Source organism: Labeo rohita, chromosome 9 (assembly GCF_022985175.1).
Source record: "Labeo rohita strain BAU-BD-2019 chromosome 9, IGBB_LRoh.1.0, whole genome shotgun sequence".
In the NCBI taxonomy this organism is placed as follows: domain Eukaryota; kingdom Metazoa; phylum Chordata; class Actinopteri; order Cypriniformes; family Cyprinidae; genus Labeo; species Labeo rohita.
Genome location: NC_066877.1, coordinates 6,546,852 through 6,561,127, shown reverse-complemented (window position 1 = coordinate 6,561,127; position 14,276 = coordinate 6,546,852). Strand labels below are relative to the sequence as shown.

The following is a 14,276-nucleotide window of genomic DNA, read 5'->3' as shown; positions in this document are numbered from 1 at the left end:
TTCCTCTCAGATGTGGTGTCAGTGTCTTTGCTCCGTGTGTACTTCGCGTTCTCCTCAGACAGTTGGCAGAGGTCTAGTCGTTCAGCGAGTGATCTTAAGAGCTCCTCTCCTATACAGCCATTTGCGCTCCTCTGACTCTGTTCAGAACGAGCAGATGGAGAATTGCCTCCTTTTGTTCAGATGCAGTGTCGCGTTCACCATTTCATTCAAGCTAAGTAGCCATACTTACTCGGAGCTGCAGATACAAACGCTGATTCTGAGCTACTTGAGCTTGGCTTGAGGCCAAACTCTTGCGTTATGGGTGTTAATTCCTGGTAGTGAAATTGCGGTAAAAGCTAAGTTGCCTTAGTCTTTAAATACAACCTTTTTTGAGTGTCAGTTGACTAACTGCATCTGCAATGGGCTTTTTGAGCCAGTGTTGACAGTGACAGGCTTAAATGAATTCGGCCTTTTTTCCCTCCCAAATGTGTTTTTTCTCCATGAATGGACCTTGGTGTAATGGTGCTTTGCTAATGGTATTATTAGGAACAATTTGCACTAAGTATGAATGATACTGTGACCTCTTTTCCATTAAAAAGGAGTGCTGGTGTTAGTGTGCCAGTCTTTTCATAGCTCTCTTCTGCTCATGTAGCTCAAAATGCTGTGATATATGCAGCTAATCTCAGCGCACTAGCAAAACAGGAAGGAAAACCAGAACGCAAGAGAAGACAACCAGAGGTTTAACTTAAAGATGATGTGTGTAAATGTTTTATGTTAATTTTCCTCTCTTATCCCGGCTTAATATGCAGTGACAACTGTAAGTAAGCCGTATTTTGTAGGTTGATTCACCCAAAAAGCATAAACATTGTGCCTATGTGCTGCTATCAAAGCATTGCTCTGTTTGTTTATGTGTTTTTATCAGTCCATCACAGCAGCACTGGCTGAACAAATGGTGTGAGTTTAGGGGCGGGACTATTAGCTCTGACCAACCAATGGCAAACAAATTGAGAAACTTGTTTGAAAACAGTGATTTTTAAACTTTGTTCTAATCATACCTTATTTTAAAAGAGAATTAATGTGGATTAAACTAATGCAGAGTGAAAATTAGTACTCCATGTATAAACCGACATTTATTTTGAATATGTATAAGGCATATTACCATGGAAGCCTGTTTCAGGAATGGAATTGAAAAATGAAAAAGGTAATTGTTACATTATATCTCACAATTATGAGTTTACTCACAATTTTGAGTTAACATCAAACAATTCAGATTTTTTTCTTATTGTTTTAAGTTTATGTCGCAATTGACCCTTCGCAAACAGCTTGATTGACAGCCGATCTGACCAATCATAACGCCGAATCTGCCATTCTGTTCAACAAACAAATCAGACAGGAGAGTAGATTAACTTCGGTGGCCTTAAACTTGAAAATTTGTGTGTATTGACATCTTTCCGCAGTTGAAATAAAATAAATTCTGTTGTTCATTTACGTTTTTTCGTGCTTTAAGTAAAGAAGAAAAGACGATCAGTTCATATGTTGATTGATCGAATATGGCAATACACATTAAAGAGCCACAAAATGGTATTTATTGTTTGAATTTCTTAAAAAATGACAGCATTTTAAAGTTTAGATCTTGTAAATAAAAACAAGGTAATCACTTTAACTGTTTAACTGACTTATCCTTTTGTAAGTCTTATGGATATGGAACAAATAAAGGTGAGTGATAAGACATTTTACTATTCTATTCAAAACATCAGCTGTCTTAAACAGCTTATAGTGTTGTAATAATCAAAACAGCCTTTAGCTAGATTAAGCTTTAATCTATGCAAACCAAACTATTACTTTAATGTAATAATATATTGTTTTATTTATTTTTGCATTCACTAATATTCACTAGATTTTATTATTAGATTATAAAATATGAATTCATAACTGTGTAATAAACTCACAATTGAGTGAGTTTTAAAAGAAAAAGTCAGAGCTGTGCAAATTTAGAAAGTCAGAATTGAGGTAAACTCCGACAAACAATGCCACTCTTACACTACACATATTCTCACACAGTGAAAAATACATTGCAGAGCAAAGATGAAACTGACAACACTGCATCATAAAAGACAGAAATTCAAACAATAAATACCGCTTTGTCATGACAAATAATTGTATTGCCTTATTAGATCAATGACACGTCAACTGATTGGCTTTTCTGCTTTACTTAAAGCACGAAAAACACAAATGAACATCAGAACATGTTTTACTTCAACCACAGAAAGACGTCAATACGCACGTTTCAAGTTTAAGTCCACCATAGTTAATTTACTCTCCTGTCTGATTTGTTTGTTGGACAGAATGCCAGATTCAGCATTATGATTGGTCAGATCTTCTGTCAGTCAAGCTGTTTGCAAGGGGTAAATTCTGAAAAATAAACTTAGAATTATGAGGTTAAAATCACAATTGTCTGTGGTGGAAACGAGCCTCCATATAATGCTGTTTAGTGAATTCCTCCATTGGGATTTATGCCTCGAAAGTGTGCTAGTGTCATTTAGCATGCACATTACATTCTGCCATAAATCTAATGTTGTGTGCAGGCTTCAGCTTGAGCACATGATGTGTTTGCACCAAAAACATTAGATACACCACGGGTGGGTTATTATGGAGCATTGATATAGTCCAAGTTCTGCGTAGGTGAGACAGTTTGCTGACGTACAGCATGCTGTGCTGAGCTTTTTAAACTGGTATGTGCATAGAATGCATTTGGTCTTACGACGAGAAGCATGTGGGACGTGTATCATCTGTTCCATGGCCTCAAGCGAATAAATAGATCACCCTTTATGCTGGATGTCTGAAAGCAAATACTCATGATGTTCTCAGAGGTGGAATGTTTGGCATTTTGGATCCATTAGATGGATATAGACAGAAGAACAATGGAACGAGACTTTTAAAAATGCCCTTGTAGACAGCAACAGAGACTGCCCACTTTTTTAAGCCATCATGGTTCAGGAAGTGTTTTTTACATTTATTTTCCATTTTAAACTATGCAAAACATTTTCAGGAAAAAAAAAAAGAGTATTTAAAAATGAAACAGAAAGATAAATGTACTGTACAATTTACATACTTTACATACATTAATAAAGAGTGAATGACTTAAGTTCTAAAGTTTTTTTTTTTTTTGCCGTTCACCTGGAGACGATAACGGTATCATTTTCAAAAAAAACATGCATATTGAAACCTGTTTTCAAAAGTTTGAGTTTTCAGGCCCAAAAACTCCATTTTACTGTAAATTAATTTCCAAAACACAAATGCATACAAAATTTCAGGTGAAAACAATACTTGAAACATTACCATTGTGAGAATGTCTTGATAAATTAAGTAAATTATTATTTGCAGTCATAGTGTGATGACTTTTCTCTTGAAGTTGACAAACAGTTGTGTGAAGTAATGTCCAAATTTCTTGTAAATTGCATTTACACGAAAAAAAAAAAACACACCGAAGTCTATCAGACATCCTTTCATCTTGAGGTCCCTGGCAGTTAGAGGTCCTGGAAACACGGGCTCCATCAATAATCTGGCCCTGACATTGAAAATCGAACTTTTCATTTACCACCACACCACAAAACCAGACCCAGCGAATCAGATGAGTCTTGACATCCTGCTGAGAGAAAAACAACAACTTGGATCTTGAAGTGGAATTTTCTGGAATTGAAAGTAAAAGCTAATAAAAATCAATTCACATCAAATTGATTTATCAATTTTACTTCCTGAGGAGCATTTGGAAACTATCAAGCCTCTCGCACATGCATAACACATTTAAGGTCCCCTTCCTTTCTGTTTGTTTATATTCTGATCATAAAAGACTCCAAATTTGAAAAGGCCCACTTGTTTGGAAGTGGACGCCACCTAAATGATTCAGGAAAGTCAAGTGAACCCATGAATTATAAAAGCAACATGGGTTGTGGTGTAAATATTTCATGGTATGTGCAAGTGAGTCGAATGGGTTTGGGAAGTGAGTCCATGGGGTCTGTGGGTTTGACGAGAAGCACAACTGATAGGAGGAGAGATGAGAAGGGATGTATAGGCAGTTCTGGTTCTGGACCTTATGAGGGAGGAGATGATGTTACAGTATATTGGGCCATGTCTGGGATGCTGCATTGCCTTCCCACTATGGAAACATTACCCGCAGTGAGATCGAAATGAGGGAGGAAGATATACTCTTATACTCTTGCTTAGTATGTGTTATGATCTGGTCAGTGAGCTGCGGACCGCTCACCACCAGACGTCGCTCTTGCGTTTTTGTAACGCACGGACTGCCACACTACACCCCGGACTACACTCCCCATCAGCCATTGCACTTCCCCCCCCGTCCAATCAGAGACTGTATAAATACCCCGGACTTCCTGTCACTCCTCGCCGAGTATTGAATTGTTACTATCATTCATACAAAGCGTTTCCCCTTGCCATTCTGTGTTTTGTTTTCTTGTTGTTTGAACTCTCGCCTGTCTTTACGGATTACTCTCTGCCTAGCCCTTCTCTGATTTCGTTCGCTGCTGTATTGACCCTTGCCTGGATTTAGGATTACTCTTGTCTCGTCGTCCATACACCTGCCTGCCGTTGTCTGACCCTGCCTGCCTGACCATGTCTATGTCTAATCCCGTTAATAAAAGTATGCAAATGGATCCGCTCCTCCTCACGTCTCTCACTCAACGTTACAGAATACTCGGCCACAAAAGGATCCAGCAGCTTTTCACCCAGACATTCATCAGGTATGGACACTAACAGGATTTTATTCGGACTTAAACAAGGACCACGTACACTTGAACAGCACATAATTGAATTTCTAGCCATTGCAAATCATTCTGACCTCCCGGATTGCATTCTCATTGAAATATTTTGTGATGGTTTAAATGAACTGTTAAAAGCGAGACTGAGACGCGAGGGTCCGCGTTCGTCTCTGGCCGTGTTTTTGGACTTTGCTCTTTTGTGTGAGGGCTCGTCGTTTACTGTGGGGGTCGCGGACGGAGAACGCGACGATGTGGTAATGGCGGCCGCTCACCCCGCTCGCGAGATGGCGGCCGCGCCGGAGCGCGACGCTACGGACACGTTTGCCGCTTGGATCGCTCGTGAAATGGCGGCCGTGTCGGAGCGCGCTCGAGCGATGGCGGCGACGGCGGAGCCCGTTCACAAAATGGCGGCGAAAACAGAGCTCCGTCACGTCACAGCTGCCATGCCAGAGCCAAGTCACGCTGCAGCTGTGTTTCCTGAATCTAGTCAAGTTTCTAAGCCAAGTCAGGCTGGAGCTGCGTTTCCTGCACCAAGTCAAGTCAGCACTGCTCTTCCTAAGGCAAGTGAAGTTAAAACTGTGTTTCCGATGTCAAGTCAAATTACAGTTGTCGCTTCTGTCTTAAGTCAAGGTACAGACATCATTCCTGAGCCAAGCACTGTCAAAATGGCTGCCGCGCCAGAGTCACTGCACAAGATGGCTGCCACGCCAGAGCCAGCACTGCACAAGATGGCCGCCACACCAGAGCCTGCTAACGCATCGCCAGCCAAGCCAGTGCCAGCTAACGCCACGTCAGCCAAGCCACAGCCTGCTCAGGCCATCGCAGTCAAGCCACAGCCTGTTCACGTCGTGTTTCCTGCTCCGGAGTCTGCACCTATCGTGGCCGCCCTTCCTGAAGCGGTTCCTGAGTCAAGCAAGGTCACAGCCGTGGTTCTTGAGTCAAGTCACGTCCCGCCTGACATCCCAAGATCACTGCCTATCATGATGGCCCATGTGCTGGACTCACCCCTAATGGCTGTATGGGCAGCAAAAGTGGCAGCTACCCCTGATTCCAGTCAAGTCGCAGCTGCGTTTCCTAAGTCAAGTAAAGTCACAGCTGCCACCCCCGAGCCAAGCAAGACTACAGCTACTTTTCCTGTGTCAAGTCAGGCTGCAGAACCTAGTCAAGCTGCTGAACCTAGTCGAGCTGCATCTGCAGCTTCAGAGTCCGGCCAAGCTTCAGAGTCAAGCCAAGTCACAGCTGTGGTTCACGCGCCAAGCCAAGATACAGCTGTTGTCCTCCATGAGTCAAACAAGGAACCAGCTGTTCCCCACGAGTCAAGTCAAGACACAGATGTTGCTACAGTTATTCCCGAGCCAAGTCAATCCTTAGCTGACCTCCATAAGCCAAGTCGAGTCACAGTCGCTCCTTCAGGTCCAAGTCACGTCTGGCCAGAGCCTCCTCACGTCTCCTCTGAACTCCCAGAGCTCACGCTCCCAAGTCACAAGTCCAGTAATGTCACAGCCGTCGTCCCTGCGCCTAGCGAGGTCACAGCTGGTCTCCAAAAGTCCAGCCAAATCACAGTTGGTCACCACCAACCAAGTCAACCCACTACTAAACTTCACGAGCCCAGTCACGACTCGTCTGTCCATCCAGGACCAAGTCACGTCTCGTCTGACCGCCCAGAGTCCCGCCATGCATCACCTGACGGTCCAGAGCTAAGTCACGCCCCGTTCGACATCCTTGGGTCGCGGCCTTCCATGATGGCCAGCGTACTGGGTCCACCCCCAGTGCTAGTATGGGCAGCTAACATCTCGGCGGTTTCAGCGTCTCCTAGACCAACTGTTAGTGAGGTTCTGCCCCCAGCTGCTGCTCTTCCTGTCATGGCAGTCGCCATTTGGTGTGTGTGGGCCGCACACTGCACTCCTGAGGTCACGCTTGTTCCCAAGTCAGCTCCTGAGGTCACGCCTGTTCCCAAGTCAGCTCCTGAGGTCACGCCTGTTCCCAAGCCTGCCCCAGAGCTCTCGTCTGATCACAAGCCTGCCCCAGAGCTCTCGTCTGATCACAAGCCTGCACCAGAGCTCTCGTCTGATCACAAGCCTGCCCCAGAACTCTCGTCTGATCACAAGCCTGCCCCAGAGCTCGTCTGATCACAAGCCTGCACCAGAGCCTCGCCCCACAAGCCTGCACCAGAGCTCGTCTGATCACAAGCCTGCACCAGAGCTCTCGTCTGATCACAAGCCTGCACCAGAGCTCTCGTCTGATCACAAGCCTGCACCAGAGCTCTCGTCTGATCACAAGCCTGCACCAGAGCTCTCATCTGATCACAAGCCTGCTCCAGAGGCCTTCCCCGTCGGAGAAGCTGCGCCAATGCCTCCAGAGGTGTCGGCGCCTGCCGTAGAACCTCTTATGGAGGGGGCGTTAACCTCTAAACTCTCTGCTTCTCCCTTTTTCCTATCTGCATCCTCTGTCACTGTTCTCCCCAGGTCCCAGTCCATCACGCAGCCTCCTGCTCCGCCCCGGAGGGCTGCGGCGCCTCCTGCTTCGCCTCCTGTTCCGCCCCGGAGGGCTGTGGCGCCTTCTTCCTCTATTCTGTCTACCTCCTCTGTCCCTGCTTTCCCCAGGTCCCAGACCAAGACACGGTTTCTTGTTCCGCCCCGGAGGGCTGCTGCGCCTCCTGTTCCGCCCCGGAGGGCTGCTGCGCCTCCTGTTCCGCCCCCGGAGGGCTGCTGCGCTCCTGTTCCGCCCGGAGGGCTGCTGCGCCTCCTGTTCCGCCCGGAGGGCTGCTGCGCCTCCTGTTCCGCCCGGAGGGCTGCTGCGCCTCCTGTTCCGCCCCGGAGGGCTGCTGCGCCTCCTGCTCCGCCCCGGAGGGCTGCTGCGCCTCTTGCTCCGCCCCGGAGGGCTGCTACGCCTCCTGCTCCGCCTCCTGTTCCGCCCTGGAGGGCTGCTCCGCCTCTTGCTCCGCCCCGGAGGGCTGCTGCGCCTCCTGCTTCGCCTGTCCCGTCTCCGGCTCCGCCCTGGAGGGCGCCTGCGCCTCACGCTCTGCATCCGGCTCCACCCTGGAGGGCTCTTGCGTCGCCCGTCCCGCCTCCGGCTCCGCCCTGGAGGGTTCCTGCTCTGCCGGTCCTGCCTCAATCACCGGGTCCTCCGCAGGGACCTGGCCCTCCGGCCCTTGCTCTGTCTAACCCCCGCCCCACCGCTTCCTTGGACTGTGGTTTGTTTGGAGCGTCTGGAAGCCGCTCTTTGGGGGGGGGGCTATGTTATGATCTGGTCAGTGAGCTGCGGACCGCTCACCACCAGACGTCGCTCTTGCGTTTTGTAACGCACGGACTGCCACACTACACCCCGGACTACACTCCCCATCAGCCATTGCACTTCCCCCCCCGTCCAATCAGAGACTGTATAAATACCCCGGACTTCCTGTCACTCCTCGCCGAGTATTGAATTGTTACTATCATTCATACAAAGCGTTTCCCCTTGCCATTCTGTGTTTTGTTTTCTTGTTGTTTGAACTCTCGCCTGTCTTTACGGATTACTCTCTGCCTAGCCCTTCTCTGATTTCGTTCGCCGCTGTATTGACCCTTGCCTGGATTTAGGATTACTCTTGTCTCGTCGTCCATACACCTGCCTGCCGTTGTCTGACCCTGCCTGCCTGACCATGTCTATGTCTAATCCCGTTAATAAAAGTATGCAAATGGATCCGCTCGCCTCACGTCTCTCACTCAACGTTACAGTATGCTTTGTTTTAGATTTTTCACCCACTCAAAAAAAAAAAAAAATCACAAATGAGATCTTGGCTGCTTTTGAAAACAGAAAAAATGCTGCTGAGATTGTTAAAAAAGTTGTTCAAACGTATACATTTACACACAAACTGACCACCAACCACAACTTTTGGACAAGTTTACTTTGTCAAAGAATTGGCCCATTTTGAGTCTTGATTGATTCCACCTGAAGAATTTTAGCAGAAGACAAATTGAAGATTAAATGAAAGATAGGTCTGAATTATTCATGAGACATGAAAACAATGAAAAACAATGCAAAATTGCATTCTGTGTCCCTTAGGAGCTTTAAAAAATTGACTCCTGAGCAATACACACGTCTGCACTCGTCAAGCAATATTTGTCTCATCAAATATTGTATTTATGTATGCATTGAGGTAAAAGCTGTATGTTTTATTCTAATGTGGTCCATTTCTGAGTGAAACAGCATATTCAACAAGACAAAATGTAGGGCAGGACTTGATTTCATGCATCAGAAATTGATTGAATCCGCATTTTATTATGACAGGATCATGTAAATTGGTGTTACAAGAATAGGAAAGTCATTTCACAGACAGAACAAGTTTTTAAAATTTGAGTATTATGAAGACATTCATGCAATGTCACGCACAATAGCATGCACCCATTAATCGTGCACAGTGAGACCAGGAACATGTATTAAGAAAGTAAATAAGGTACATTTTTCATATTATTCATATCATATCTCAAGTTTTTGAACCTTTAAATAAAATATGTGTGTGTGTACAAAGGCAGCGCTCTGTAATACAGCATTAACGTTACATAAAATATGTGACCCTGGACCAAACCAGTCGTAAGTGTAATTTTTTATTTTTTTTTTTGTAAAGATTTATACATCATCTGAAAGCTGAATAAATAAGCTTTCCATTGATGTTTGTTAGGAAAGGACAATATTTGGCCGAAATACAACTATTTGAAAATCTGAAATCTGATGGTGCAAAAAATTCTAAATACTGAGAAAATCGCCTTAATGAAGTTCATAGCAATGCATATTACTAATCAAAATTTAAGTTTTGATATATTTACGGTAGGAAATTTACAAAATATTTTCATGAAACATAATCTTTACTTAATATCCTTTTTGGCATGAAAGAAAAATCGATAAATTTGACCCATCCAATGTATTTTTGGCTACTGCTACAAATATAACCGTGCAACATAAGACTGGTTTTGTGGTCCAGGGTCACATATAACATGATGAGATTTTGTCCTCAGCCAAAACTATTTCCTCTGGAACAGATAATAGATTAATGAGACCAAAGACTGCCCGTTAAATTTACCCCCCAAAAAATAATATCTCTTGTTTAACCACTATAGAGATCGGACCTAGCAGGAAATTCAGAAGATCTGGCCGAGGTGAGGCAGTTCTTGATGGGTTCATGTGCGCTGATGCCCTGGAGCTTGCATCTTTGAAACATTTAAGCCAATTTTCAAATAGACGTTTTCTTTATTAAAAACATGATATTCGCGTATTTGAAGTCTAAACAAGTACATTCTCACCTAAAAATTTTTAAAACTACATTCCGTAAAACAAAAACTATTATTTATGAAATTATAGTGTATTTGGGCATCCGCCATGACACTCGCTGTTAGAAAAAAGACAAGCAGAGTAATACAAATGGTGAAACGATTGGAGTTCACTTATCACTAGAATATCACACTCCTATCAGCCAACTGAGACAAAAGACTGCCCGTTAGATATAAATGAGTTATATTTCATGTTTAACCACTATAGATATATCAGAGCCAGCAGCAAATTCCAGAAGATCTGGCCGAGGTAAGGCTGCTCTCGACGGGTTCATGAGTGCTGAATGGCCGCTGACGCCCTGAAGCTCACATCTCCAAAAACATTGAAGCAAATTTTCAAATAAACGTTTTCTTTATAACCAAACTGCATATTTGAAGTCTAAACAAGTACATTCTCACCTAAAAACTTTTAAAACTACATTTAGTGACACAAAAACAGTATTATTTATAAAATTAAAGTGGATTTAGGCGTTCACCATGACACTCTCTGTGAGAAATACCACAAGCGGTGTGATACAAACGATGAAACGGTTAGAGTTCTGTTATCACTGGAATGTTGCACTCCTCTCAGCCAATCAGATTCAAGGATCAGAAAGAACTGTTGTATAAAACATGATAATTAAGAGATACAGATTTTTAAAAAATCCTCAAATTCATGTTTTAAATATGATCCAGTAGGCTTTATAGGGTTAAGTGTGCAAAGCGCTACTGCACATTGTGGAGCACCTGCCACGTTTCTCATGCTTCATATTTTTCCACCGGAGATGCCAGCCATTATTCTGAAAGAGTTAAAATCCACATGCTTTTTCACCAGATATCTGTTTCCTGCAAATAAAACGCAAACACATTAGCACTGTGCCTAATCAAAGTTGTGATATGATTGTTTCTCAATTAAAGGGAATTGCATCGCTCCTAAGTTGATATCCGCGTGTCAGATTTGAATAATGTGCTGTGGTTTAGAGTGGCAGAGAGGAACAAGTTTGGCATACTGATGATACTTCACTCTCACAGCCCCACTGGGGACGGAGCACTGCGCGTTCGCCGCGTATGGGATCCATTATTCCGACCCGTATTAAACAGCTTAATGGCCCCATCTCACAGACTTTGATTTCCAGGATGATATAATGCACGAGGATGGGAGTGCAGGAGGAGGGGATGTGATCTGTCAGGGGGAAACGCAGGCGGGAGGGGGTCAGATCTCACTCGCACACACTGTGACCCATCAGCGGATGACATGTGTCATTTTGATGGAAGACTGATGGGTCAGCTGTAAGTCATTTAGAGCGGATGCACTGACAGAATGTCTCAAAGTGGCTTTAAGGAGCTACATGTCCTTGAAGGCATTTCCTGCAGTCTTGTTACCGCTGCTGTAGAAACTATTGGACCCGGTGTGATGGTAAGAGTTCGCACATTAGGAACCGATAATGAGAGTTACTGTGATATTTCTCCTCTAGTGATTATCATTACTATTTATAGCCTCCCTCTATCTGAGGAGGCATTTGTAGCTGGAGCGCTGGGAACAGAGCGGCCTTCCTCGGCCGCATTAAATAGTCCTAATAAAAGTGTGGCTGTGCTCTGAATGCCGTCTCGGCTCTCGTTTGTGTGTGCTGCAGGTTTCTCTGAATGCTGTGATGAGTTCCTGAGAGCGTCGTTCTCCCCGGCCAGCTGTCTTGGAAGAGCAAGGGCTCTGGTGACAGCAGTGGCACCCACAGAAACAAACAGTGACGACGGGCCATGGCTAGCGGTAACTAACCTCTAATTATGTCCAGTACTTGTCCTGTTTAGCAGAGTAGTCATACCGCACATGCTTCCAAAATCTAGCAAGCTGCCTACGTGGGCAGCATTTTAAGGCATCATGGGCACGCTAATGATGTGAAAACCATTCCAAACGTAGGCTGGATGATTATGCTGTCTTCTGAGATACCTCATTATGGCAGATTCTAGGGCAGCTTCACATGTGCCCTTTGTGGAGAAGCCAACGTGCTTGGTGAAAAAAATAAAGCCAAGATATGTTTGGGGTCAGTAGGGTTTGTTTTTGCAAGAAATGAATACATCATTCAGCAAGGATGCATTACATTGATCAAAAGAGACAGTAAAGACATTTATAGTGTTACAAAAATGTTCCGTTTCAAATAAATTCTGTTTTTTTAACTTTCTATTCATCACAGAATTCTAAAACAAATGCATCATAGTTTACAACAAAGTTTAAAGCAGCAGAACATTTCAGTGTTTTAACATTGAGCATGATTGGCATGATTTCTGAAGGATTATGTAACACTGAAGAATAGAAAATAGTTTACTGTGTTTCTGATCAAATAAATTAAGCTTAAAATAACCTTTTCTTCTTTCTTTTTGTACTTGAAACCCAAAACTTAAAGGTATTTTATGTGCATTTTACTAACTACACAGTTTAAATCAACAAATATTTCACACTAATTTAAACTATATGCATGCTAGCATACTTATCATTAGAGTATCCTGCTATTAGCGTAGCAACGTGCTAATGCCAGTCCCTATTAAAATCTCCCATGTGCTTGTGGTGATGGCTGTGGTGGACATTGTCCATTTTCTCTGTTAAATGTTAAAGGGGTCATATGATGTTTCTAAAAAGAACATTGTTTTGTGTATTTGGTGTAATGTAAAGTGTTTATGCGGTTTAAGGTTCAAAAAACACATTATTTTTGACATCCTGTACATTATTGTTGCTCCTCTCAGCCCTGCCTTTCTGAAACACATCGATTTTTACAAAGCTCATCGCTCTGAAAAGCGCAGTGTGCTCTGATTAGCCAGCTATCCAGTGCGTTGTGATTGGCCGAATACCTCAACTGTGTGACAGAAATGTTACGCCCCTTACCATGTTTTGATGCCGTGTCCTGGCGCAACGAGACAAAAAAAATAAAACCCATTATAAACGAGGCATTTGTTGCATCCAGTGGGGACATAATTACTGATTATAATCACTTATACTGTCTTTTTACTCATTGTGTTGCTTCACCGCAAAAACAATGTCTGCATTTGTGATCATAGAAACGACAAACAACAAGCACTACTCTACACTGCTCAAAACTTGCGTTTGAATATTCAGTAGCAAATTCTGTAGAAATGAAACTACTTACAGGCTGCAAGTCAGAAGTGCCAGACGCTCCTTGCAAAGTTGGAATTGCCCCACTTTAAAGAAACAGAGCTTTGTGCACAGCCAGTGTTGTAGGCTACTTTCCCAGGTTCAGGAAACAGTCCTCTATAGAATGCGATGCACACACTCGCGTATTTGCGTTGTATTGTTCTGGAACAGTGTTGTAAATATAACTTAACCACTGATTTCTAGTTGTGTACTCATTTGGAAGGCCAAACAATGCAGTTTTGCTTTCGCAACTAAACATACGTCTTCACGACATGGTGGGGCATTCAACAATACTACAGCAAGAATAAAAGTTACACCTTCTTTCTTTGTGTATACATTTGGGCGGTGTTGTGCAAATTTGTGGGGGCGTGTTTGGATTAGCCATTTAACTTATAGAAAGAATATCTCTTAGGGTTTGAGAATTAATCTTTGCAACTTTACAGATCTTATATATGCACAAACAGCATGTAACACTCTAAAGACAACGGAAAACATGAAATTGCATCGTATGACCCCTTTAAGTTATTATTCCATAAATTATTTATGAATATTTTTTTTGTATTTGTCACACATTTAAATGACTTATAACAGTTGCAAAGCCAGTTTGGATATGCACAACTTTGGTCTACTAAATTATTGTATATGATATTTTATTTCTGTCTTTTATAGGTCTATAAGTATACTATTGTGTCCATCCTAAAATTATGTGTAATATGTTGTTGTTTTTGTTTTTAAATAGCCCATGCAAAGGAAATTTTCAAAGCATTTCAGAATTTTCCACCAATTACATACAAGTTCTTTTGGTAACAAGTGCAGTTTTTAAACAGTTAAAGGGATAGTTCACCCAAAATGAAAATTCTGTCATGTCGTTCCAAACGCGCAAGACCTTCATTTATCTTCAGAACACAAATTAACATATTCTTGATGAAATCCAAGAGCTTTCTGATCCTGCATAGACAGCAACACAACTGGCCCAGAAAGGTAGTAAGGACATTGTTAAAATAGTCCATGTGACATCAGTGGTTATGTTATGAAGCTATGAGAATACTTTTAGTGCACAAAGAAAACAAAAATAATGACTTTATTCAACAATTTCTT

The 14,276-nt window shown here is 43.1% G+C and overlaps 1 protein-coding gene across 3 annotated transcripts in view; it reads left to right on the top strand.

Moving 5' to 3' along the window:
* enox1 (ecto-NOX disulfide-thiol exchanger 1) overlaps positions 1–14,276 on the top strand; it is a 136,982-nt gene that overhangs the window by 62,289 nt on the left and 60,417 nt on the right. For 2 of the 3 annotated variants that reach the window (XM_051118923.1, XM_051118924.1), the window contains one exon: positions 11,671–11,801. The exons of the other annotated variant lie outside the window; for it this stretch is intronic. In XM_051118923.1, the coding sequence (XP_050974880.1) occupies positions 11,792–11,801 (10 nt within the window). In that variant the 5' untranslated portion in view covers positions 11,671–11,791. The remainder of the gene's footprint in view (positions 1–11,670; positions 11,802–14,276) is intronic. 3 annotated transcript variants of the gene reach the window in all.